This window comes from Achroia grisella, unplaced genomic scaffold (assembly GCF_030625045.1).
Source record: "Achroia grisella isolate CSIRO2021 unplaced genomic scaffold, CSIRO_AGI_Agris_v1 utg109, whole genome shotgun sequence".
NCBI classification, from domain to species: Eukaryota; Metazoa; Arthropoda; class Insecta; order Lepidoptera; family Pyralidae; genus Achroia; species Achroia grisella.
In genome coordinates, this window is record NW_026712573.1 from 8,831,189 (window position 1) to 8,858,774 (window position 27,586).

Below are 27,586 nucleotides of genomic sequence, written 5' to 3' on the forward strand. Positions count from 1 at the left end.
AAAAAATTGGTATCCCTTTTAGTAGGCTGAAAGGTTGGCAACCCACGCAGCACAGAGTAATTTTTCAATATAATGTTGTACATGTACACATATTGTACACATATTGCCTTACGTAGTCTCTGAACTCTGCCCTTTGCTTAACCTATATTCTCATAATATTAATACATATTTTTTGTTTTGTGTTTAAAAAATTCAATTAAATAGTCACTATTATTATAAAACTTTGTTATCGAAGATTAAGGTAATAAGAAAATGTCACGACAAATATCTAGACTTGACGCTAAAAAAGTGGTATGTATTGTAATTATTTTTTACTGACATTGTTTTTATTTATCAATTATATTAAATATTTGGTCCTGTATCTTCAGAATTCAGAACTTCTGACACTCACTTATGGCGCTCTTGTATCTCAAATGTTAAAAGAGACTGAAAACACAGACGATGTGAATAAACAATTAGAACGAATTGGATATAACATGGGCGTGAGACTTATTGAGGACTTTTTAGCACGTACCTCATCAAACAGGTGTTTAGAGATGAGAGAGACCGCAGATAAAATACAACAGGCTTTTAAGTAAGTAAATATTAAGATAAACTTTTACCATAACGCCTAACAATCACTGAACTTAAACTAAGTAGATAAAGTAGTGTCCATTACTAAAAATCCCCTCTCCTCAAACCTAGTAATGTTGTTAGGAATGGAGACCGGTGGCTAGATGACTGAGCAACCATTGTGTACGTTTGCTATGCATGTAACTATTGTGAACTGTGGCTAAACCTGTGACCTAAGTGTTATATGGTGTGTTAAATTCACATAATTTTTTTAGATCTTAAAAACTAGCTAATGTTCATGTTCTCTTAGTTCTCTTCACACATACCAACTATTAACTAAATATGTAATAAAAAAAATAAAGACAAACCAAATCAAGTACCAATTAAACACTGGTTTATCAGTGTTCATTACATTCAGATTTATAATTATTTATTATAAGATATTATATACCAATATAAATGAATACTAATGTATACAATAATAATTAAAAAAGTACTACTTACAATTTTCAGGTTATATTTAAACATGCAGCCAACAGTAACAAGTTGGAGTAGTTCCGGAGATGAGTTCTCTTTAGTATGGGACCAGTGTCCGCTTAGTGAGTGGGTAGAAATGCCTAATAATGGACTCAAGTACTGTGCGCTGTTACCAGGGGCAATACGAGGGGCATTACAAATGGTCCAATTAGAAGTGCAATGCTGGTTTGTACAGGTATGGAAATACATGGAATATGGAATTCTAAAGAATTGAAGTCTTGATTAAATAGACTCAACACTAAAATCAGGGGTACAGAGAAATAGTACAGCGGAACAGTTGTGGTAACAGAGATTGTTTTAAACCCCTAGGGGATTCTTTTTGATCACTGGTTTATTAGCTTGGTGACCAAAGTGAAATACATGATTGTCATATGTGATTTTGTTAAGGATATGTCTGCAAAGTTTGTGACTTAGCATTCTGTTATTTTTAATATGTTATTAGTATTACATACACTTATTTTTTATCATTTATATCCATTTTACCTGTGTGATTGAACATTTATTGAGATTTCCTCTTCCACATAAAATAGGGGATGAATTGTTCTATTACACCCTTAAAAAGGGGTACAAAATTATTGCTTTACATATTAATATAAGGATTATTAAATTCCAGGATCAACTAAAAGGTGATGCAGTAACAGAGTTGAGAGTAAAATATATAAAAAGGTTAGAAGATGCAGTTCCAGCTGGCGAAGATTAAATATTTAAGTATTTAATATCTGTAATTTATTTATATTTACATGTAAACTAATGATTGTATAATGTCATATAATAGACATGACTAAGCTTAATTTTTTATTACCTGCAGAGTTTGATGGACTTCAAGTATTAAAAGTGCAATATTCAGAGCATAGCATAGTTTCATTGGCAGGTTAGACAAAATTAAGCAATGTGTCTTAAAATATATATCAGTTTTTTTTATCCCCTGCTCGAATGAATCAAAGCACAGGATCACAATGAAATTTTATGATAATAATCTTAGAAATTATTACCCTATCAATGTTTTTTTAATGTTTCACGCTCAATACAGTACTCAATTAACTCAAAAATAATCTATTATTTTAATTAAAATAAAAAATACGGATTGATTTGATTTGTTCAAGTGAAATCTTTTAATTTTTGTATTCAGTAATTTGTTTACAAAATCTTGTATAGATTAGGAAGTATCTAGTCTAGTGACATATTTTCATTTCTGCTTTGTATAAAGGTATGTGTCCAAGATATAAATGAGACCGTAAGTGTGTATGGTGGTAGAATAAATAACCTTTGTTGTTGCTATGGTTCTTATCAGACTACTGTTTTTGTTTTTAAGTTCACGGTACTGTGTCACTCATGTGTTATATCCTATTTATTTCATAAGCACGACTAGACGCCTGTACTCTGAGAAATACTCTCTCCTCTATTCCTGAATTCTCTCTATTATCTGACAGCTAAAGAAGAGAGCTAATGTTATTGAGATTATATTATATATATCCTGTCCTACAAAAAATTGTTTACCCATATACATTAATATCGCTATTTAAAAATAGGGATGGATGGTGGAAAGCTAAAAATTTTGCAGTGTATGTATTATGTTTTTAATGCCACATCATAGAAAAATAAAAGTATTGTCCAAAAAAATTTTTCATTTTGGGGTGGGCCACCTTGTCACTTATAGGTATAAAAATTTGATAACGACTTATTCTCAGGCCTACCAAGTATCAAATTCGGTTAAACCCTTTCGGAGAAGTATGGCAACTAATACTGTGAGAAATACAAGACTTTTATTTATATACTAGTATTTTATTATTATTTATATACTTCTAATTTTCTTTTGTATCTATAACGTTACATATAATATAATAAATAGTATATAATTTTTATAATATAAAGAGTTATTATTCTAATTATAATATATATCTATTATATATATATATATATAAGATGATTTGATTGTTTGTTTGCATGGTATAAGTTCTGAAACTATTGAACCAATATGAAAAATACTTTTACCATTAGAATTCTACATTATCCCTGAGTATTTCTCTCTTTTTGCTGTGTGCATTTTTAAATATATTAGGCAAAGAAATTACAGGATAAGAGGCATAACATCTCACAGTCTTCCGGAAAGGCAACATAATGTGTGGTATCACGGGCGTTACATGGGGAGTAACGTGATGTTTGTGATGCTGTTCATGTGTACGGTTACAATTTACCGTCATGGAGGCCGCAAGCAATTACAAAAAAATATTGAATTGTTACAGCGTTCATATTACAGCTTTATGTAAAACTATGTATTGTTTGATGAATATGTTAATTATAAAAATAAAAATAATATACTGAAGTAACCAATACAAATTTTATTTGTTTGTATAGATAAGATCACTACATATCTTGTTTATTCTTTTATAATCTTCTTGATTTCAGAACAGATTAAACATTGCATAACACATATCAAATTTAGAATTTTAATTAAAACTGGTTAGGATTTCTCCTTTTCGAGTTGTTTTCCTCATTCCTAAGGGTCGTGACAACCGAGCAGAATTGCTTTCTCTCGGATTACAGTCTTTTATTACACAATGGAGGGCATTAAGAAATGGTATTCAGCGATGAGCGGATTCCTTCAGACTAGGCTATGCTTTCTAGAAAATTATTAATAATTATAAGTAAAACTGACGTTACAAATTCCATGTAATTCTTTGTTACAGAAATATATTACAATTTATACAATTTCAGTATCTACTTATTTATATTAGATATATCATCACGTCTGGTACATGACGGAGTAGGTAGATGGATAGGATAGTATAAAAGCCATGTGGTTCTCCACATGGCTTTTATCCGTATACAATTTTTATATTAAATTGAAAAAATCCTTCTAAATAGTTGTATCTATGTATCTATTTCGCAATTTCGTCTGCATCACACTTGACATTTAAGATTATATTTCAACTAATTTACTTATGTACTATCTTTTTAATTTATAACCTATATGTTATTCTTATAAGCTATATTACTGTAAAGTTTCATCAAAATCCGTTCACTAGTTTTTACGCGAAAGAATAACAAAAATCCATCTATGTATCTAATATTAGTAAGATTATTAATTTATAGTTCCTTTTTATTCTTTAGTAGACTTTAGTTGTAACAGTAGATATAAAAGTAAGTAAATATTGTCTAGAAGCTTTAGGCTAGGCCTATTCTTTATTTTTAGGCAACGAGCAACAGAAACCATCAACAAAAATATAAAACCTACCCACCCCAAGTACGCTCGAGTATACCTACATTTCGACTAAGCTAAAACATCGTAAGGCTCTCTGTCTCTCCTTATAATCTTATTATAGATTATTGTCTATCCTAAATCTAATTACTGGAATAATTAACATATATTCTCAATACAATTTCGGTTGTATTGAGAATATATGTTAATTATTCCAATAATAATTACTTTTTTATAAGCTAAGATTAGTCTGTTTTAATTTTGGTAAAAAAAAGAATATACCGCAGAACTGTGACATATATGTTTAATAGTTTTATATTTAGATACATTTTTAGAAAACAATGCAAAAAAAGTAATTAACAATTTACCAAACGTTTTATTTTATTAATTTTACTAGTTTTTACCCACGACTTTGTCTGTATATACTTACACCGTCTTATGGTTTATTTTTTTAAATAAAACATAGACATAACATTCACTTTATACCATGTATCTTCATATCAAATTTCATTGAGGTCCATTCAGGCGTTTAGTCGTGAAGAGGGAACAAAGAGACACACTTTCGTATTTATAATATTATTAGTAAGTATGGATTCTAGGTGACGCTTACGGACGGAAGAGCTGCTGTGCCTTCGGGAATGAGTTAAGCATGAAAATAACTAATGAAATCCCGTTGAAAACAGAGTTGAGAGTCACAAGTGCAACAATCATTCGATTGTAGGTATCGAATATCGATTTTATCTCGAAACCTGTACATTCGAGGTCTGTTCAGTTTTAATTGTAAGTCTGTATTGTTTTTATGAGTAGTTATCACTGAAATGGATGAGTCAATTAAGTGTGCTTCAAACAATAAATAATCTTCTGTTAACATGATAATTCATTGCATTACGTAGTTATATATTATTTTCTATTTAGTTTACTTTTCATTATACAACCTTATCTAGCGTATATTGAATGCTTCTATATAATTTAGCTTTTAGGCGTAGTGTTGGATTCCAATCCAGTTTTGTACCGTACTACACGCTCCTAATTATATTATTATATTGATTGTAATCTGTTTTGTATGCTAATAAATAAATAAATAAATCCTATACTTAGTATAAAAATATATAGATATAGGTGTAGTTGTACGAATTTAAACTCACATAGGGAATTCACAGGTTTTATAATTAGATGGATATGGGATGCTGTTGCTGCCCATTAATGGTATAAGTTGGCGGAGGTTAGCAAGTCCATCGAGGTGAATTCACCAGTAATGTACCACGATGGTTTCCATGGTAACGTCAACTGACGTTAATGTATCATACATAGCTGGCTGGTCATGGGGTCACACTTCATCCTTCAATAACAATGATCCAACATTTAAAATTAATTTATACTATAATTTTAATAAGTTGGCAAAAAACATACGATATTAGGTACGGGTACAGGCTAGTTTAATAAGATCATGGAACCGTAAACCTTGGAGTACATTTAGGTAGGTACCTATATATTTTTCAACATAACCATTCGCTAAAACAGGATTTTTAAATATTTATTACAAGGAAATCAAAAGCTACAGCTAAACTCAAAATTGGTTCGTGGTGTACATTTCAGCCAGTACTTTTTTCATATCTTTTACCCTAAAATAGTACCTATACTTAACATAGTTTACCTAAATAAATAGATATCACATGAAAGTTTTCTCTTAGATTGTAGAACTTCTCACAATGCTCTATCCCACATAACACACAATCATAGTAAAGAATACGAAGTATAAAACAAGAGTAGACAATGAGTTCATTAGTTAGAAGTACCCTCATTTCAAGGGTGTCGCTTCAGAATTTTGCGGTACCTACCAGCCGCTACAGATGCACTCATAAAGCACAGTACCCACAAGCAAACAACGCTCTTACAGCTATATGTATAGGATTGAATTTTAATCGAAAATATATTTTGTACTATACATAAATTGTACAGTTTCTACTTTGAGAAAATATAAGTACAAAGTGCTTCTGTGCACAAGGTAGGACGACTACTTTGGATATGAATCACTACTTAGATACCTAGGTATGTAAATACATATTATTGCATTTTCACTAATTACTAGGTACCTACGTGTATTACGATAGGTATTTACATAGAGAAAGAGGAGATTGTTAGTAATGGTACAGGTAATGGTATGTACCTAATATTATTTTGTCTGTGGTAATGGGGACTTCTGGTCAGATTGGTAGTGGTCTCTCTTGGAATCCATATGGCTGGTGAATTATATGCTATAATAGGCTATTGACTCGACTGACTTACACAAGCAGAGAAGGCGGGAGTATAATTTATATAAAATATTACCGCCTTACTTCCGATGGTCGCGGATTCGATTCCACGTGCCGTGCGGCACAATATTTGTATTCATGAGTATAATTGTTTGTATTGGTCTGAATGTTTTCTACGTATAATATGTATGTAATTACTAAAAAAAATCTATGTATTTGTACCAGTTATTTAGTACCCATAACACAAGCTTTAGCTAGCTTAACTTAGGTCTAGATGGCGCTGTGTGAATTGTCCTGAGATTATTATTATTATGACCACGAAAGATTAAAGTAAAAAATAAAACTGTAGGTAACCAATTACTATCTTATCAAATTGATGGCTCTTAGTAACAATATGACGAATGTGTTTATAGGTACTATAATCACATGCGCTGATAGTGGATTTCAGGAAGGAAAAAGAACTTATCGTAAATACCAACATTTGTAAGTATACTATAATATTTATACCAGCCTGTCTTCTAGATTTACTAATACAAAATCGGTCCAACTGTTTCAGAGATTAGCAAGAACAGACAGACATATATTAAATATCTACAAAGTAGCTGTTTCCCGAGACTTCATCCACGTGGAATTGAGATAAATAAAATGTCTAAAAAAAGTAGCCTAAGTCAGTCCTTATAACATTAGCTATCTCCCAGTAAAAGTCCCGTCAAAATCGGTTCAGTTGTTTCGGAGATTAGCAAGCACAGACAGACAAAATATGTTCAATTTTTTATGTAGGTAAGTAGGTATCTATATGCTTACATACGCATTTTGTGAGAAACTGTAAATTGGAAATTACAAACAGACACTTCAATTCTATTTGTTTGTATAGATATGCATATCTATACCTAATTATGAATAAAAACACAAAAGTTATCGAAATCAGTCTTTCAAATTTTATTGAGATATATTTAATTAATACATTTTTTTTTGCTAACTATGTGACATTATTAAAGTAATGGTACTTAGTTTCACGTATGATTATTTATATGAAAACATAGGTTCAAATGTTAATGTTGTATTCAAATGTTAAAACTATCATCAGTAGGTACAATTACTTTGTTATAATTTTAAAACAGTTATAATAATAAGAATAATACTTTAATGATTGTCCGCTACCTTGAAATAAGGAATTTTAATACGATGCACAATTAAATTTTTCTACAAAATCATTCCATCTCGTAATGAACTTTTTATTAGCATCGTTTTTATTCTGTCCACCCAGAGCACTATACTTCAAAGAGTTCAACGCTAATGCTTTTAACATTCTTAAATCAGAACTTCTGCTAGCCACTCCAACAAATGCTACATAAAAATCTTCAGATATTGGATCAGCTTCCCAAGCACCAGGATCGTCGCTTGAGAGTACCACGGGAAGACCATGTGCGAGGAATATATTCAATGGATGATTTCTTACATCACGTACTAAAGACAACACCGTGTTTGATATCACATTCACTTCTATACCTATATCATTTTTTAACACTTCCTTCATCAACAAAGGATGTTTAGGCAGTGCGTACGCATGACCTAAACGTTTTGCTCCCAGCAATATGGCATCAAATAAATTTTCGTCAGTTGACGTGCCGTACCAATCAGTTTCGCCTGCGTGAAAAAAGAAGTTCAGGTCGCCTTTAGCTGCTGTCAGTTGGGGAAGAAATTCTATTAATGGATTCCCTAGATCCTCTTGACCGACTAAGTCGAACCCAGCAAATATGTCAGGCACATCCTCTTTTAATCTTTTCGCCAATTTAATATATTCTTCAACGGTAACTTTGTCCACTTGCCTCGAAGGCGCGTATATTAATTTTGCACCAAAAAAGTCTGGATAGTCTTTTGTGAATCTCGTTACAGCTTTCCTATATGCTTTAGCAGTAATCAGTGGGTCATATTCAGTACCATCTAACTCATAAAGTTTAGGTAATATACTTCTCACTTCAAGATACATTATATTATTTTCTCTAAATTTATATAAGACGTCGTAAAAATACTGTTCCCATATTGGCCTGTAAGTAAGCATAGGTGCGACAGTTATAAAATAGTTCATGAACGTGCTCCACGACTCTGTGATACTTGGGTATACAACATCAGGGTTGTCTACAACAAGGCTAAAATGTTTTCTTAATTCTGCATCGAATTTTGTGACATTACCACATGTTTCTCTAATTTTACTAATTAACTGCCATTGTCCTTCACAGGGAATCTGGGGAGTTTTATTTGAAAATTTTAAATTTACATTTTTATCTAAACACACGTAAAGATTGTTCATGTAGGTTATATTCATTAAGTAATCCGGACCCAATATACCCATGTCGTGAACATGAAGCGCGGCACCTTTTGGCATATCCTTTATAATCCGATACACTTTGGATTGTCCTATTTTTTCTCTGTAAGAGAAATAATGATGACTGAAATTAAAGTACTTCGGGTTGTTGAACCCATAATCAACTTCGTGAAACTTGTATTGCATTAGGCAGTTGTTGACGATAATCTCCTTTTCGGTTAAATTAATATTTCCTCCGAGTGTGAGTCGATATTCATCTTCAATTAGCTTGTCTCTTTTACTCTTGTATTCGGCGAGGTCACAGAAAGCGCAGAGAATGAGAGAGAGATGTAATATTAATGAGAGCATTGTAATTTTGTTAAGGTCAGGAGGGCACGGAAACAGCGTATCACACAGTTGACCGTCGGAAATAGACTGCGATATCTCGTGGCTCAATGACCCACGTCTGGCGATGAGTACCTAGTTTTATAACAAAACAAAAATGCTAACAATTGTCGAGTTATTCAAGAAATTTCTGTCGTGACTTTTAACAATAGGAATTGCCACACACTAGGTATTCATTGTTATAAGTTATCTGTAGTTTATTATAATAAACTCAATTCTATACAGTAAGTATATGTAGGTAGATAGGTAAAAGTGAATTCTGTGGATAGTAAGTTGAATAGCTATGCTAGCTAGTCTATGTAAATACTAAAATTGAATAATGAAGTAGTTAATACCTATCCTTCATATGAGTATCTAAGTATATAGGTCTTTTTTCAATACAATAATTTCAGATATACCTTCATTTTTCTATGTTTATTATTTAGCAAATAGCTACCCAGAGCATATCTTCTTAGTGACAAAATTAGAAAATAAAATGAAATTATTAATTTACGACCTACGAGTATCTACATAATATAGGTATAAATTAACATGAAAACATTTTTATACAAATACCTACTCATAGCTGACTATTTGTTCATTTCATAAAGTGTTATTCCGATAAAAATTATGGAAACAAAATGTCTACTAAAAAAATAAAACATGCTGCAATATGCAGTAAACCACTTCCTTATTGAAATAGTTTGTTGTTTTTATTTAAAAAATAAATGCAGTCATAATAAATACCATAGGTACCTACTTACTACAATTAGATATAAATATAACATTTTAAATAAGTATTTACTAGAAGTAAAATATCACTTTTAGGAATCACCTAGTAAAAGTGGTGACTTCAATATTCTAAATTCTATTGTATATTATATAAATAAATGTATTGTTTGAACACTTGGTAAAGCAGATATAAAAATAATGTGGTCGAAGTCATTGACGTATTTGGTACGTGCTAGGTGAAGGATAAGAGACTACCACAGGTTACTTAAAAATATAGTTACCTAAACACTGTAGATATATAAGTACTTAGGTAATCACATTAGATACATTTAAGTATTGTATATTACCGAAGTAGACTTTATACAAAGTAGTCTGCGTCACGACACGTGTTTGACTTACTTATTTCAGCCTCTAAGCATGTTCGTTTATAAGATATATTTCGGTTGTTGACTAAGGCAGTGATATTTCAGGGTAAACGAGGTATGACATCTTATTACCCAGGATCGGCATCGCATGATCATGATGCCGAGGTGATATTCATATACATGGGCGACTATTACTACTTACCATTACGTAGAAAGGCAGGACATTTCTTGCCTTTCGTACATTTGTGTACGAGTATATCACGACGACGGTGATCCGCAGGTCTTATAAAAATCTCGACAAAAATTGGATTACGATGACGAATCTTTGTCAAATAATATGCTATGTCATGAAGAACACTTTTAGTTTTTTCTATTTACTTTTAGTTAAGTATGTAGTTGTCTTTTTTCCCGTAAAGAAAAACCTACTACCTACATATTTCTAAAGATAATACCGTATTCAGTCCAGGAAGAAACCGACTTCCATCGCATTATTAAAAATAACTCAAAAACTACTGGTCAGTTATTGACGATTTATAAGGACCCACAAAGAAGTAACCAGCTTTTAAATAAACAAAGTATCAAAACCTATTCACTTAGAAAAGAGTTATGAAGTAACACATAAAGTAAAAACTAGAAAAATACACTCGAATTTTCTGAAGGCGGATGAAAATTATATAGGTTCAGTAATATCAATTTTGCAATAGTAGACAAAAAATCAGTCTTGGTAGTTAGTAAAACGGGGCGATACGTGCTTACCTATTAAATGACAAATAATCGACGTTTGTCTTGTGCAAGCAATGTATTCACTAAAACCGAACTGGTGTAAATTACAAACAGCGGCTTCCAAAGGGGTTTCGCTTTCAAAGAAACTAAAGAAAAAAATAATATAAAAGAAATGTAGAGGTTCGTCGTACGTATCCGCCATGCTGATTTTCTGCAAAAGGGTTGGGGATGGATTAAGTGGCACTTTACAGTACCGCCCCGCTGGTTGTACGTATTCGTTAAAAAAAAAAGAACATGGCCGCGACATGGTAAGTCACGTATGAATTCGGTCACGATCACACTTGTCATTTTTTTGTCCACATTTTATATTAATAATGAATAATTATAATTTTGTTCCACAAAAAGCCGATAGATATCTATCATGACAAAATTTGCATTTTTCTATGAACACCAAAATATCTATTCATTCAGTAGTATTTAACCTTAATTTATATTTCTGTCTCTATGTAAATACTAATGTTATTTCAATATATTAATTACGAACTTAAATAAATTATGATTTAGTTTCATAAAAATATAGGTATTCAAATTGTATTATTTTTAAATTAAAAGACATTATTATGTTTAGTAGCATGTAACGACAAAGGCCACTATATATGACTAGCTAGTCATATTTAGTGGCCTTTGTCGGTCCAGGACATCGGCCCCATCATTCCTAACCCATAATTTACCTACGTATTCTTCAGTTTTATTACGCAATATTCTGTTTATTTGTAGTTTTATGATTACAATTATTATAGGTGAGCTGCTGTTCAGCTGTTCGCTTTTTAAGATAAAATATAGTCAATTATCGTTCTAGGGACAAAATCTGGACGTAAAATTTCATAAACAGTACAGTCGAGTGTATGTAACAAACAGACAAATAATTCCGTATTTAATATTACTACTAGTTATAACAAATCCCTACTAATACAACATCAAAATCTGTAAAATAGTGAATGTATATAACATTCACTATTTTACAGAGAAACATTAGGACGGAAGGGAATTGTTAGTAATGTGAACTGATAACCCCATTGCTAGCAATGTACCATGTTGATCTCCACGCGGTTCCCTCTGGAAATCATCGTGATATGTTGCAATTTAGATGAGCCCATCTTGGGAAACTGACCTAACTTGATGCTCATTTTATTATCCTTCACTGGTGCCCCGCCAGCGTAAACCGTTAGCGCAGGCCGGTGTATCATTCCATTAAATCTATATATCTATATATATAAATAAAATTGGAGTGTCAGTTTATAATATTCAAATAACCGTTTTTTACATGTACATAAATGGATAACATGGATACATATATACGTTACCTACACCAAAATTACATTTTTTACAATTTTTGTCTGTCTGTTTGTTCGGACTAATCTCTGAAATGGCGGGACCGATTTTGACGGGACTTTTTTTACAGGTAGATGATGTAATAAGGAGTAACTTAGGCTACGTTTATTTTAGAAAAATAAAGTTTAATTTCACGCGGACGAAGTCGCGTGTAAAACTAGTCCATAAATAAATACAAATATAATACATAAAATCACTCTATTATAACTGATTTCACACATTTATGTATAAGATTGTACATATATATTATTGGAAAATATCAAGGTCCTTACATACATTATTATATTTTACACACGTCCGGAAATTTTTATTATAAGGTATAATATCGTGTTATGTAATATTATAATCACAAATTGTTATAGAATTTTCGATATGTTGTAACTAAAGAGGTAAAGTTATTCCAGGTATATATATACGTTATTTTTAACTAGTTGAAACCCGCGACTTCGACTGTTTATGAAAACAGTACTCCCATATTTTAACTCTTTCAGATTATTTTTTAGGTCCCTATCCGACTTCGTGGTTACAATAGATATATCTATGCATCAAATTTCATTAAAATTAACTTAGCTATTTGTTAGCGATAACAAACAGACTGATAGAAATACTTTCGCATTTATAATAATACCAATTGTATTGCCATATCCTACATCAATTCTGGATGTGGCCGCCCTTACCGCACTCTAGGTGTTAAAAATAGCTTAAACTTCTTCTTAAACCTACTATTTGGTATCATTATAAATATATAACAATCGTGTACCCGTTTCAAAGGAGTTTGATAACAAACACTGTAATTGTGATTTTTATATATTAGACTAGCTGTTTCCTACGGCTTCTGCTTTTTTGTGTTATGTTTTATTATGATTTCAAATAATTAATTTTGATCACTACAGTTATTAAGAAACAGATGGACATTCGTTCGTATTTTTAATATTAGTATTGACGAATTAAAGTTACTAGGGTGAACACTAGCTTACCAAGGTGCTTTGAATAAGTACGGCGTTCTTAGTCCGTCTATATACGTCGAGTGTTGTCACCTTTCGCTTTAATCTTCTGATTACAGTTCCCTTGAAGTATTGTGTATACTGTGTATCTATAGGTAGTATATATATACAAGTTTATAACCTATATCTCCATTTACACAAATTAATAAAATAAATGTCAGTTTGTAATTTAAAATTAACAGCTTTTTCTTTAAATGTGTATGAAAGTACCTACATACAATAATAATTAAAAAGTAATTGTATTCTTTTTGTCTGTGTGTCTGGCCGATTCTGACGGGACTTTTACTCGGATTTATCTAACGTTATAAGAAGTTACTTAGGCTACTTTTATTTATTTATTTGAAACCAACAGCATACACAATACAGTGTTTATTTTAGGAATTTTATTTATTTTAATAAAAAAAAACATTAAATTCCACCTGAACATAGTCGCTGGTAACAACCAGTGAAGAATAGATATGTAGGTCTATTAATATCTACGACACTAGTATACACAGTTAGTATTAAGTTTTTACGTAAGATGGTAACAGGTATGCTAAAAAAAGTAAAAGTGTGCATTTACTTTCGCATATTATTCCGAATGGTTTCCATTGTCACCAAATAATAATATAATAATCAGGTGTCTATGGATATAAAGGACTTTTGCAGACAGTTGACCGTCATCACAAGATCATCATCTAGACCAAGATTGTCATCGCAAATCTTTACATATATCTATTATAAAATGAAGCCGCTTCCGCTGTTTGTTCGCTTAAATCTTTGAAACTGCGCTACAGTTTTTAGCAATAGCTAGAGTGATTGAAGAGGAAGATTTATATGTGTATTTTATGTACACCCGTGCGAAGTCGGGTCGGATAACTATACAAAGATAAACATAATAAAAAGTACAGTTAAATAATAAAATAAATTTATTTAAAAAAGAATATGCACTAAGTTTAATATACAGCGATTTCGATCAATAGGACGCAAGGCAAAAAACGAAATATGTCGCCTATGAAAAAACTAGAAATAGATGTTAGGTGATTAGGATTATTGGCAATGTCCTCCATTTATATTTAGATAGGAATCTATTTAAAATACGGAGTAATTTTTGCATCCATTTAATATATTTATATAGATAAATTTTCAGATAACATAAAAATTTTACCGAGATCAAAGATATAGAAATAGAAATAATCTTTATTAAAATAAACTTAATTCAAGTACTTTTGAATATTCATATTATTTTATTCTACCATTCATTCGGAACGCAGACTCATCACATTAAGAACGAACAAGAAACTTGTGTGTTGCTCTTTTAAATAAATATTGGTCAGAATTACATTTTTAACAATTTTGTGTGAATACAAAGTACCAAACGTTATGCGGAGGAATGAGGACCATGTCTTATGGAAAGTGTTACATGAATGTGGATTTAGGGGACTAAGAAAAGATGGATAGATTGTGTGAAAGATGAATGAATTATGTAGATATGACGACCGATAGAGAGCAGTGGAAAAGAATGACATACTGCGCCGACCCCAAATAATGGGATAAAGGCAAGGCAATGATGACAAAGTACAAAACGCCAAATAGCAATTAAGTAGCTACTTAGTTATGTTCATGTATATATTGGTTACGGTTACCACTTAGATACCATGGTCCGTCAGTTGTGTGCCATTTCAATTACGTAAAAATATTTAGGTTTGATACAATTTTTAAATATCTCTCTAGCACTCTGTTATTATTATTATTAATAATAATATACAAAGTCGCTACTTTGATCTGTCTATTTCTCAGCTTAATTCAAAATCACATGTCATCACATAATTTCGAGTAATTTATCCGGAATATGTATACCTACTAAACGAGTATGCAAATACCGTAAACAATATTGAACTATTTTTTCAGTTCATATAAGCAGGTACCACTGAATGGTAAAATATTGCTTGCCAAATTTCATGCTGGTGAAGTCGCGGTAAACAACTAGATAATAGAAGATAAATAATATTCTATTACAGATAAAAAACAAATCATGTCACCGTAACTTTTATAGGCATAGGTGAGATTACAGACTAAATATTTTTACGTAATAGTCACTCAAGCGTACAAATAGATACAAAAGCAATATCGATAAAACCTGTTTTTTTATATATTGGCCACAACCTTGTTCCAAATATTATCTTTTATAAGATAGTAAGTCTTTAGCTCTCGAAATTGCAGGTAGTGGCTATGTGGCTTGTGATTGTGTATTTATTATTTGGAGATGCACAATTGGTGTTGTCAACTGTTTCCGATCGATACGAAAATGTTATCAATGAGAGGGATACTTTATTTAAAAAAGAAATTGACATGATGCTAGGAAGTGATATAGTTCTCAGTGACAGTGAAGAAAAAGTGAATGAAATAATTATAGAACTGAAACATCGGGAATTAGATACAGGATTACTAGAACCAGGACAGTTTAACGTCTCGAAACACTTTTTCGAATATAAAGAGACAATAAAAGAAACAAACCTATTTAAAATAATTAAGCGTATGCCAAAAGGTGCGATACTGCATGCTCACGATATAGCCATTTTAAGTCCGGATTATGTTTTAGGATTGACTTACTCCGAAAAATTGTATGTTTGTTTCGAGGAGGATGACGTGCGATTCTTGTTCTCAAAAGACATTCCAAAAGATACATGTGGAACTCGATGGCAGTTGCTGAGAGACGCGAGATTTTCCTCTGGTAACGTAGAAAAGTTCGATGCTGAGCTAAAAAAATATTTTACTATTGTAATTGATAATCCAGAAGAAGTATACACTGATATTAATATTGTCTGGAGTATATTCCAAGACTATTTTGTAAGATTTAGTGGAATAATCAGTTACAAACCTGTTTGGGAGAAATACTTTTACGATGCTCTTAAAGCATTAAGAGACGATAATATTATGTACTTAGAAATTCGTAGTACTTTACCACAATTGTACGATTTAGAGGGAAATGTTTTTGATTCTCTAGCGACTGCACAATCGTATAAGGATGTTTCAGATAAATTTGTTATTGACTATCCAGACTTTTATGGTGTTAAGCTAATATACTCACCACTACGCCTGGTCGATTACTCAACTGTTAAAAGTTATATAGAAATAGCAAAAAATATTGATAATAAAATACCTGGATTTTTAGCTGGATTTGATTTAGTTGGCCAAGAAGATTTAGGCGCTCCTATAAAATATTTTTTACCGCAACTTGTTGAAGCTGGAAAATATTTGAAATTCTTTTTCCATGCCGGTGAAACGAATTGGAATGGAATGAGTCCTGATGAAAATATATTCGATGCAATTGTATTAGGTACACAACGTATTGGTCATGGTTTTGCATTGGCTAAGCACCCTGTTTTGATTGAAGAAATTAAAAAGAGAGATATAGCTATAGAGGTGAATGTTATATCAAATGCTGTTCTCGGATTAGTGAAAGATGTGCGGAATCATCCATTATCTTCTTACCTAGCTCAAAATCTGCCAGTGGTATTATCATGTGACGATCCCGGAGCTTGGGAAGCTGATCCATTATCTCATGATTTCTACGTTACCTTTGTTGGTGTTGCAAATCGCCATGCTGACTTGAAACTTTTAAAGAAACTGGCTTTGAACTCTTTATATTATAGTACACTAAAGGATAAAGACAAAATTATACATGAGTTTGAAATACGTTGGATTAGATTTATTGACTCCATCCTCAAAGGGAATTACTGAAAATATTACTGTGTATAAGTTATAAAAAATAAGCAAACACAATGATTGTATTATTGTTTTACCTACATCTACAATACATACTCGTTACTTAAATTTTAACTCGGAGTAAAACACTGTAGACTACCTGACTGATTTCTCCCGATTCTCAAAGTTCTCTTCCATATTTAGTTTGGCGTCTTTTTAGTTGATATTTATTGTCTTGATTTTAACTATATTTTTTTTAGAAAAAACCATTATATCATTTTAAAAAGAAACATTTACATACATAAATACCATTGAAGTGGGAAAATAGTCCTTATTTCTAAACAAGAACAAAGTATTAATTGTACTTACTTTAAAGATATTAATTTTCTGCTATGTTTTATGTAGGTATCTAGGTACCTACATAAAACATAGCAGAAAATACTTACTTGAATAAATAATTACTTGAATCATATAAATACATTTTAGATTTCATAATAGTGATTGCATTCCATAATTGTAAAAACTGACTATTAGATAGATATAACTAATGAAGAAAATAATAAAATCGTTCTTTAATGAAAGTAGATACCTAAGTCATTAACGAAAATAGTATCTAAATACTAAAATTCAATCAAAGTTAATTGATTATAATATTAATCTATATATTACCTAATAATAATAACAGAGTACGATAACGATAAGTCTGATAATGCTATTGCACGTTTCATTTTTTATTAAATTAAGAAATATATGTTAGTATGCAAGGGAAACAGAGATATGTATTAAGTATATTATGTAAGTATGCATTAAAAAAGTCTAAGTATTTATGTCAGTTGTCTAGTACCCATAACACAAGCTCTGCTTACCGTAGGATTAGATGACGCTCTGTTAATTGTCCAAAAAAAGTATTTATATAGTAGCTATGACGTTTTCAGTTCAAATTAAGTAGGTAACAACTACACATTTTCTCTACATATCTTTGTAGTATGATCAATTGTGGGCTATATTTTCAATAATATATAATAATAACATAGGTACTTACAACATATTATAAAACGTCTGAAAATATTTCGTTCGAAATAAGGCATTAAATGAATTTGGCAACAAAATTGGTAACAGACATTTTTGACGTAGTACTGGCTAATACTATAATCACATTAACTATATTTACTAAATCCATATTAATATTAAAAATGCGAAAGAATGTCTGCTTGTCTGTCAGTTTTTAATATTTTCACGACTAAATATCTCAACGGATAAAGTTGGACTGGCCCATGAGGATTCGCAGTATTTTATTTATAAACAAAGGACGAGTATTAGGAGTTACAATGTGCTATATGGATTATTAAAATGAAAGCAATATTTTGAAACTTTATTACATACGAGTACTTAAAACATACTTTAGACACCAATCGAAAAGTTTTTCTTCAAATATACTATCAGTAGTCTTCTTTACAACAATATGATTTTATACTTTAGGTGTAGAAGTAAATGTGTTAATTTTATCTACGCTCTGTTACTAAAACATTAGTATCCATCAGACCATCTGTATGCAATGTCTAGACTAATCTGCAGGAAACTGCGGTCTTATCAATAAGCAGATTCTACAGACTGATATGTTTTGACATGTTTTTAAAGTAGCTTGGTAGGTATATCCTATTTCCTGCTTTGGCTCTTCACTTGAAGTGTATAGCCAAAAATTTAGCTTCACCTTAAATGGCGTTAAATGTTCATATTTTTTACAATTCAAATTATTTGGCGTGAATAATGAGCTGAATAATTATAGCAATTATTATAATAACACTTGACTATAATTTGTGAACAATTTATAATAATCCGGCAATGTAAGCACATAATTTGTGGTGACGCACTGCTATAAAATTGCAATAAAAACAACCTTTTTTGACTTTTAAAGGTTATCAAATATTTAAATCACATTAGGTGGGATAGAAAAAATGGATGGACAAAATGAACTGCGTCAGATTGTACACCGGTTTTATAATACCTAAATACTCTTTGGAGATCATCAACCTATGACGAAGTGATGAAATATGAGACCGCGTTGCGCCATCTATCGCACAGTCTCCTACACTAGCAGCAAAACAATTCTGTACCTTCACAGTAAAGCTTTACAGAGTACATGTATATATTCTATTGGAATTTGCAATAGTATCACTGCAAAAGTATACAAAATAATGTTATAAATGAATTGATAGTTACTATTTTATTATTACATCGTCATTATATTTTTGACCGATTATCTAAGTGTCTTGACTGCAGATAATATTTAATGAAAAAAAATAAAATATCTATGAAAAGCTGTCTAACCCTAATTTTCATTGAATGTATATGTACCGATATTCGTGCAATAAATAAAATTTTAATTGAATTGAAAAAACTACCTACAAAGTAGTGCAGGTTGGCTGAGATCTATATATAGCGGTGGATTCGTTAGTTGGCTATGTTGCTAGTACCTAAAAGTTATAAAATTAGCCAGAAAAAAATTGTCAACAAAAAATATATTAAAAAAATTGTAATTCAAGTTTAGTTTATTTCTTTGCCTTCTTAGGAACTTTTAGCAGTTAGTAATAAGTTCACATAAAGTTATTAAATATTCTGGGGTTCTATAATTTTCTTTACCACACTTAGATAACTAAAACTAAGATGTTGTCAAACTCCAATTATAGAACAAAGGCTTTACTTTTGTTGTAAGTGACTTTTTTCTGGATAATTACCACTATTATTAACACCTACTATGATGCTAGAGTTAATGAGGATCGTATATGCTATTGTAAGTACAGATTAATTTACAATTATATAGGATATTACTTATAAATATTAGAAAATTATCAACCGTTTCACTAAAATCTCGTCACAATTTATTACATAGGTATCAACTATTCTTCGTTGTAAATCCTTTCGTGTATTATTTAAAGGTATGTTTACTTTTTTTTTAATCAATCACTTTAAAGTGAGTACAAGTGACCTAAATTTTGTCAAAATATTGAATATTTCACAAACATAAGGAATCGATATATTAGTATAATACTGAATATGACGGAGATTGTAAGTTACTAACATACATTTACCTAGGTAGGATTTTTATTCATAAAACTATTCTATTTAATAAGTCGTAGCGATTATTTCTTTCAGAAATGTTTTCCATCTTCTGTTAAAAATTTCGAACAGTTTAGTTTTGCCTTTCTCATCTAATGCACTGTACTTTATTGAGTTGATAGCCAACTGCTTAAGCATACGTAAATCAGCGTGCCTACTAGCAACTCCCGAAAACGCTATATAAAAGTCATGAGACAGTGGATCAGCGTCCCAGGCACCGGGATCATCGCTGGATAAAACCACTGGCAAACCAAATGCCAAATATGAAGCCAAGGGGTGATTTCTTACATCCTGAATTAAGGATAACACTACATTAGATATTACATTTACTTCTAAAGCAATATCATTATCTTTTATTGATTTTAATAAAGTGGGATGTTTAATTAACGCGAATGCGTGACCTATTCTTTTTGTTCCTAATAGAACAGCATCAATCAGATTTTCATCTGTTGATGTACCAAACCAGTCAGTCTCTCCACCGTGGAAGTAGAAATTCATTTTTTCCTTTGCTTCATACAGAACTGGAAAGAATTCAAACAATGGTTTTCCTAGATCCTCTTGCCCAACTAGATCAAAACCAGCGAAGAACTCGGGCATCTCGGCTTTTAGTTTATCAGCGAGTTCTAAAGCAGTTTGAATTTGATTTAAAGTACCCGTACGTATGTTTGACAGAATTATCTTAACTCCAACAAAATCCGGATAATCCTCCATGAATTTCTTTGTAATTTGTTGATATAACTTCGCGAGGTACAGTCCCTGATGTTTTGTTCCATCCAGTTCATACAAAGAGCTTAATCCTGTTCTTATTTCAATATACATGACATTGTCGTCATAAAATGATTTTAAAGCTTTGTAGAAAAATTTCTCTCGTGCAGGCCTATAGCGGATTATAGATTTTATGGCGCGAATTACTTTATCGAATCGTTTCCATGTAAAGTTTATATCCGAGTTAATAATATCTCCATTTTCTGTGTATAACGTGAAGAAATTCTTCAGTTTCGAGTCAAATGCGCTGACGTCATTCGATGCATTTCTAAGATCACTAAGGAGACTCCACTCAAGCGAGCAAGGTCGTTCGGGAACAGTGTTAGAGAATTGTAAATCTAAGTGGTCATCCGTGTAACAGGCGTATAAGTGGTCCTCGTAAGTCAGTTCAATCAACTTATCCACATGTAACATTAGCGAACTGTGTAAATGTAAAGCAGCTCCTTTTGGCATCCGTTTAATAATTTGATACACTTTAGATTTATAGATTTCGTTTTTATAAGTAAAATAATGTTTAGAAAAATTAAAATACTGTGGATGTTTGAACGACTCTTCGCACTCTTCTTCCTTCCAATGCATTAATATCTTATTCACTGCTTCTTCATCTTCATTTAAAACTAATCTTCCGCCTAGAGATGATTCATATTCTTCAGCAAGTATATTACTTCGGTTCATTATATAGCTGTTTACATTGATAATTCTCGATTCGTATTGTCTCATAAATAATAAACACAGAGTTGTTTGAATAACGAAAACATACATTTTGTGGACGGACACTCACAAGTCAACTAACACTTCGATCTCGCGTGCCTCTACCAAGTACTGAGTCGTGTATGCGTAATTCTTTGATATTTATAGGATCAAGCGAAACGACAACGTCAGAATGCCGACCAAACACCAGGAGGATCCGTAATGGACAAAATGCCACTGAATTGATGCGTACAATAACATGAGAGCTATTCTTAGAAATTATTATCACCATTTTCACACTAGTGTCTGGAATTATTAAACATATGCCTTATGCCGTATAAACAAGAGCATATAGCAAAAACACACGTTACTTGCTACGTCACTATTGTGACCGCAATTTTATTTATAGTCTGCATATATTTTTTAGACATTTGATATAATTTCGTAAACCTTATATGAGAATATAAAAACTATTTACATGGGTCATAGACCTCCCTTTTGGGAGATAACTTAGTCACCTACATCCATTGATATCCTGACACACATTTGAGGTCATTACTCCATTTGATGGAGAGTTGTAGGTAATATGTTTTGTGTGGAAAAAATAATAATATAGGAAATAATAACTTTTATTTAAAAAATAGTTAAAACATGTATTCAATTACTAGTGTTGGGAATATGAACTATATTACTATCCTATGTGGTCGACCTCCATGCGTTTGATCTTGGAAATTATAATGGCCAATAACGACTAAGTGACCTAATCTTATCATCATCCTTTGATCTTCTATGTATAAAAGCTGAGGCGGTATTGTTATTTCAAAACAATCCACCGGAAAGCACTTTCAGGAAACATACTTTTATAGGGCGGAAGTTAGTTAGCTAGTTGACAGCTATGTATCATGTCAGGTAAACCTCCACGCATTCGCACTGGAATTCATCATGGTTAATACCCGGCGAATTCGCCAAGCTGTTAGACTAATTGACCTGACTTCACGGTAATACTGTCGTCCTCTGGGAACCAGCGTAAACCGTTAGCTCAGGCGAGTGTTAACCGGGTCTTAATACGAATAATCTAATGCCAAATAGAGTACTCTCCTCCTCTTATTTTATTAATAGGTATCTCATTAATAATATAAATATTGTGTGTTGAACACAAAAGTTGTAAACAACTATTTATTCCATCCATTTTCACCGTATATACAGGTGCACAGTATACGGACAATAAGGCACTAAAATGTTGTATTGGAAAAGCGAAAAAGAAAATGATAGATCAAGGTTGTTTAATAAAATGTTTCAAGAGTACTACAAAAACTAAACACATTTTTACGTAACGCGTACCTTACGTAAAAAATGTGGCAATGTTCAATAAATTTCTAACTGATATTTTGGATAGTTTTTTGTTAATGGCTAATAATGAAATGGTGTTCCCGCCTGCGCTAACAGTTCACGCTAGAGTGGTGGAGTAGGCTATAGCGTGGCGGTGGATGCTAGCGTGGGTAAGATGAGCTCGATGAGATCAATTCGGTTAGTCATCGTGGCAAATTCACCTGGAATTTATCATAATGTCAGAGTCAGTCAAGAGAGCCCGTAGTAAACGGGTATGTTATTGGTTAGCGCAGAAATTAAAAAGTGCAAATATAAAATTAATATTAGTCCTGATCTTCTGTTTTAAATCGCGACCTTAAGTGAAATGCATCAGTGTTCAATATCAATTGAGGTGTCATAGTTCCTGCTGCAACACCGCGATAGATTCATCCCTGTCACACCCGTACGAATTTCGCTACGATTCGTCTTTGTCATCGGTGTACAAACACAGAGTTAATTACCAAAGAGCATTAGCTTGCCGGAAGAGACTTAAAATGTTGCGTTCGCCGTCTGGACGATATGGTTCTGATCCAAACCTAAACGATTCTAGTTTTGTGTTACGGAAGCGTAAACACGACGATGAGTTTACTGACCTATTTAACAAGTTTACTGCAAATATTACCTCCAAATTAGCCGCATGGAAAGATGAGGTCACTAATGAGATATCTAAGATTAGTACTAACATAAACACAGTAAGAGAGGATATCTCAGAACTAAAGGAAGCATCCCAAGAATTTAAGACGGAGATTGGAAAAATTCGGAACGATCACCAAGAAATTAAAAAAATTACTCAAACTCTGAACGACGAACACATTAAATTGAACACGGAAATGGACTTAATAAGGAATTCTATCGAATTTCACAGTGCTCAATGTGAAGATCTTAACAAGAAAGTAAATTTATTTTCGGATGATATTAAAAACATTGTCACATTGGAATCAAAATTGATTGCTATACAAAATGAAAATAGACAATTGAAACAGCTGATAAACTCTAATGATCAACGTGAAAGACTTTTAAACCTTGAAATTGTGGGTATCCCAGAAACAGCCAATGAACACCCAACTAACATAGTAATTAACTTAGCAAAACTAGCAAATGTGGATATAATACCTGCCAATATTATTTTTGTCAATAGAATTACCCCGAAAAACAAACAACATGGAAGGCCTAGAATCTTAATTGCACGATTGTCATCGCGCTTATTAAAAGACAATATTATCTCAGGTGCACGCAAATTGCGTTTGACTACAAAAGACTTAGGCGTGAGTGGAGAAGTGAAACCTGTTTACGTCAATGATAACCTGACGCCTCAGAACAAACTACTGTTAAAAAAGTGCAAAGAAACAGCAAAAATAAAGGAATTTCAATATGTTTGGACAAAACACGGAAAAGTTTATATCAGAAAAAACGATACCAGTCCTTTGATTCAGATTTTAGACGAGGAAGACATGAAAAGGAAGATAGCCTAGTTCATAGAATTCTTGTTAGATGTCATATCCATATATCATATCCCTTAATTATTATGGGTGTTGAAGTTGTACATCAGCCTAAACAAGTCACTTCTAGTTGTTCTTATTCTCTAGTTCATATTAATAAATTTCAATGTCGGTACTTGCAGATACTTTGGGTTATGCTATCGCGTACAAAAATGGATCTATCACAGTTAAATTATAAAACACTAATAATCTATGTTATTTTATATAATTTAATACAAATAATAATATATATGTTTTTGCGTCTATACATATCTAATTGTGCTATTGTTACATTAGGTAATAACAATTTAAACGTCACGTCACGAACTTTTATCTACCGTAAAGTTAATACCGTGTTAATGCATTATTTTCTTAACGCTTCTTGTCACCCAATTTTTTATATGCCCATTATAGTAGTCAATATTAAAATTAATTCGTTGTACATAACTATATGTCGGACATTCTTGTTAGTATATTGTGTGCCCCGGGCACACAATATATTGACTGAGTTAAAGACCTAATGAGTTAAAGACCTTATAATTATAATTATGATAAAATACACAATACCTTACAGTGTCCAATTTTAATTGCATACGTATTTTCTATCAGAATACTCGCGGTTTAAGAACAAAATGTTCAGAATTTAGACAAAATATTTTATCTAACGAGTACGACGTAATTGTTATCACGGAGACGTGGTTACATAACGGGATTTTTGACCGCGAACTATGCGATGCCAGGTACGACGTTTTCCGACAAGATCGGGATGTGATTAGTAGTCACAAATCACTAGGCGGTGGAGTGATGATTTTGACCAAACGGGAATTACGAGCTAGGCGTGCGGAGGTCCGGGCGCCGACCCCTATCGAGATGTTGACTGTGACGATACCGGCAAACGCGCTAGGCGCTACACCCGGTCATACTTGCGTCGATTTATGTATTAGCGCTGTATACATTAATACTAATACGTTGTCACTCGATATTAATTATATTATACAAGAACTAAAAACCATGTACGGTCTTTACTATTCTCAACAAAATTATTTATTGGTCGGGGATTTTAATTTACCTTGTATCTCTTGGTCTAAAGAAGGACCGGTACACAGAAAATATGGTAGTACCAGTTTACAAAATGCCGGAGTATATTTAGTAGAAGAACTTAGTCTTATGGGTTTATCACAATATAATAGCCTACAAAATTACGCAGGTAATACGTTAGACTTGGCATTTTCTAATTTACCTCTTAACATCGATCCATGTTATAGCCCACTGGTAAAGTTAGATCAAGCTCATCCCACTTTTACTATAGATATATATGACATTAAAGTATCGCAACTAAATGAGATCTCACCACCAAATCGTAACTTTAGAAGAGGTGATTATGAGGCATTAAATGAATATCTATATAAATTTGACTGGAATAGGGTGTTATTAATCGAAAGTGTAGAGGATTTAACCATAGCTATGTACCAAGTAATTTGCGAAGCCATTGAAAAGTATATACCATTAACTAAAACCCGTATCAGCAACTTATATCCTATTTGGTACAGTCTAGCACTCATAAAGATAATCCAAGAAAAGAAGAAAGTACATGCCAAATGGAAAAAGAGTGGGAATAGACGTTACTATGACGAGTTTACTTTACTACGTAAAAGACAAAAATCCGTTCAAAAATGTTGTTACAACACTTACACTAATAATATTCAAAAAACAATAAAAACTAAACCAAACGCTTTTTGGTCATATATAAAAAGCATGCGTAATGGATCTAATTACCCTAAAATTTTATCATACGGAGATCTGAAGTGTACAGATGGCAGCCAAATTTGTAAAGCCTTTAACGAGTTTTTTAAAAGTGTGTTTGGGAAACCAATCACATCAGTTATACAACCTAATGAATTGAAAACAAATGACAATGCTGACGCTATATTTAAGTTGCATATTTCAGCATCAACTGTAGAAAGGTATTTAAAAGCGCTCGACACAACCAAAGGCCCGGGCAGTGACGGCATACCACCCATATTTTGGTATTCATGTGCTAAATCGCTAGCGATCCCTCTTGCGTACATTTTTAACAAATCATTACATGAAGGCATATTTCCTTCAGTCTGGAAAAAGGCTCATATTGTACCTATTCATAAAAAAGGTTCTAGAACAAACGTCGAAAACTATAGAGGTATATCTCTACTAAACACAATTGCAAAAGTTTTTGAAAAAACGGTATACGATAGACTATACTCGGTTATTGAAAAGGGCATCTCTAAACACCAGCATGGTTTTCTCAAAAATCGTTCAACAGTAACAAATCTGACTTGTTTCTCTGATTTCATATTGACAAATATGGATGGTGGGGGACAAGTAGACGTTGTATATACTGATTTTGAGAAAGCCTTTGATCGTGTGGATCATGTGATTTTGTTGAGAAAACTATTTGAATTAGGAATACGTGGTGATTTGCTGAGGTGGATACAATCTTATCTATCAAATCGTTCACAGGCTGTCGTGGTTGGAGGATATAGATCCGATTTTGTGGAGATACCAACTGGTGTCCCACAAGGTTCACACTTAGGGCCGTTATTATATAACGCATATATTTACGACATAGTAAACAGTGTGGAATATGCTGATTATCTTATGTATGCCGATGACAAAAAAATATTTTACAGGATCAATTCTGAATCGGACTGCCTTCGACTGCAATCGGACCTAAATAAACTATTTAAATATTATTTAGATAATCAAATAACAGTAAATGTAAAAAAATGTCAATGTATTACTTACACGCGTAAAACGAATCCTATTGTATATACATATAATATTAATAACATAGCAATTGTCAGATCTGATGTAGTTCGTGATTTGGGAGTATTTTTTGATCACAAAATGTTACTTAATAGTCATATTGATAATATAGTAGACAAAGCATATAAAAATTTAGGATTTATAATTCGTGCTTGTAAAGATTTTACTGACGTACAGGCTATTAAAACCGTGTATTATGCCTATGTGCGTAGCATTTTGGAATACGCAAGCCAG

The 27,586-nt window shown here is 32.1% G+C and overlaps 5 protein-coding genes and 1 long non-coding RNA gene across 6 annotated transcripts; 4 read left to right on the forward strand and 2 right to left on the reverse strand.

Annotated features, from left to right (window-relative positions):
• Nucleotides 1-107: 107 nt before the first annotated feature.
• LOC131846066 (trafficking protein particle complex subunit 3) lies at nt 108-2,972 on the forward strand. Its single transcript, XM_059195291.1, has 4 exons — nt 108-291; nt 369-574; nt 1,066-1,264; nt 1,703-2,972. The coding sequence occupies exons 1-4, from the start codon at nt 253-255 to the stop codon at nt 1,787-1,789; spliced, it is 531 nt and encodes a 176-aa protein (XP_059051274.1). The 5' UTR covers nt 108-252; the 3' UTR covers nt 1,790-2,972.
• Nucleotides 2,973-5,616: 2,644 nt separating this feature from the next.
• On the forward strand, nt 5,617-7,168 carry LOC131847814 (uncharacterized). Its single transcript, XR_009357734.1, has 3 exons — nt 5,617-5,765; nt 6,954-7,023; nt 7,097-7,168. It is a non-coding gene; the product is annotated as an uncharacterized LOC131847814 (long non-coding RNA).
• A 351-nt stretch (nt 7,169-7,519) lies between these two features.
• On the reverse strand, nt 7,520-9,319 carry LOC131844181 (adenosine deaminase 2-A-like). Its single transcript, XM_059192991.1, has one exon. The coding sequence runs from the start codon at nt 9,212-9,214 to the stop codon at nt 7,718-7,720; it is 1,497 nt and encodes a 498-aa protein (XP_059048974.1). The 5' UTR covers nt 9,215-9,319; the 3' UTR covers nt 7,520-7,717.
• A 6,028-nt stretch (nt 9,320-15,347) lies between these two features.
• LOC131844171 (adenosine deaminase AGSA-like) lies at nt 15,348-17,310 on the forward strand. Its single transcript, XM_059192978.1, has one exon. The coding sequence runs from the start codon at nt 15,657-15,659 to the stop codon at nt 17,166-17,168; it is 1,512 nt and encodes a 503-aa protein (XP_059048961.1). The 5' UTR covers nt 15,348-15,656; the 3' UTR covers nt 17,169-17,310.
• A 1,267-nt stretch (nt 17,311-18,577) lies between these two features.
• LOC131844162 (adenosine deaminase 2-like) lies at nt 18,578-21,918 on the reverse strand. Its single transcript, XM_059192966.1, has one exon. The coding sequence runs from the start codon at nt 21,774-21,776 to the stop codon at nt 20,256-20,258; it is 1,521 nt and encodes a 506-aa protein (XP_059048949.1). The 5' UTR covers nt 21,777-21,918; the 3' UTR covers nt 18,578-20,255.
• A 1,648-nt stretch (nt 21,919-23,566) lies between these two features.
• LOC131844084 (uncharacterized) lies at nt 23,567-24,544 on the forward strand. Its single transcript, XM_059192863.1, has one exon. It carries the CDS (start codon nt 23,567-23,569, stop codon nt 24,542-24,544), a length of 978 nt encoding a protein of 325 aa, XP_059048846.1.
• Nucleotides 24,545-27,586: the final 3,042 nt, after the last annotated feature.

Excerpts from the sequence above, each read along its gene's own strand:
- LOC131846066 (XM_059195291.1), top strand. The coding sequence starts at position 253 with ATGTCACGACAAATATCTAGACTTGACGCTAAAAAAGTG. Across the intron at positions 575-1,065 it reads AAAATACAACAGGCTTTTAA|GTTATATTTAAACATGCAGC; the intron begins GTAAGTAAATAT and ends TACAATTTTCAG. Across the intron at positions 1,265-1,702 it reads TGCAATGCTGGTTTGTACAG|GATCAACTAAAAGGTGATGC; the intron begins GTATGGAAATAC and ends ATTAAATTCCAG.
- LOC131844181 (XM_059192991.1), bottom strand. The coding sequence starts at position 9,214 with ATGCTCTCATTAATATTACATCTCTCTCTCATTCTCTGCGCTTTCTGT.
- LOC131844171 (XM_059192978.1), top strand. The coding sequence starts at position 15,657 with ATGTGGCTTGTGATTGTGTATTTATTATTTGGAGATGCACAATTGGTG.
- LOC131844162 (XM_059192966.1), bottom strand. The coding sequence starts at position 21,776 with ATGTATGTTTTCGTTATTCAAACAACTCTGTGTTTATTATTTATGAGA.
- LOC131844084 (XM_059192863.1), top strand. The coding sequence starts at position 23,567 with ATGTTGCGTTCGCCGTCTGGACGATATGGTTCTGATCCAAACCTAAAC.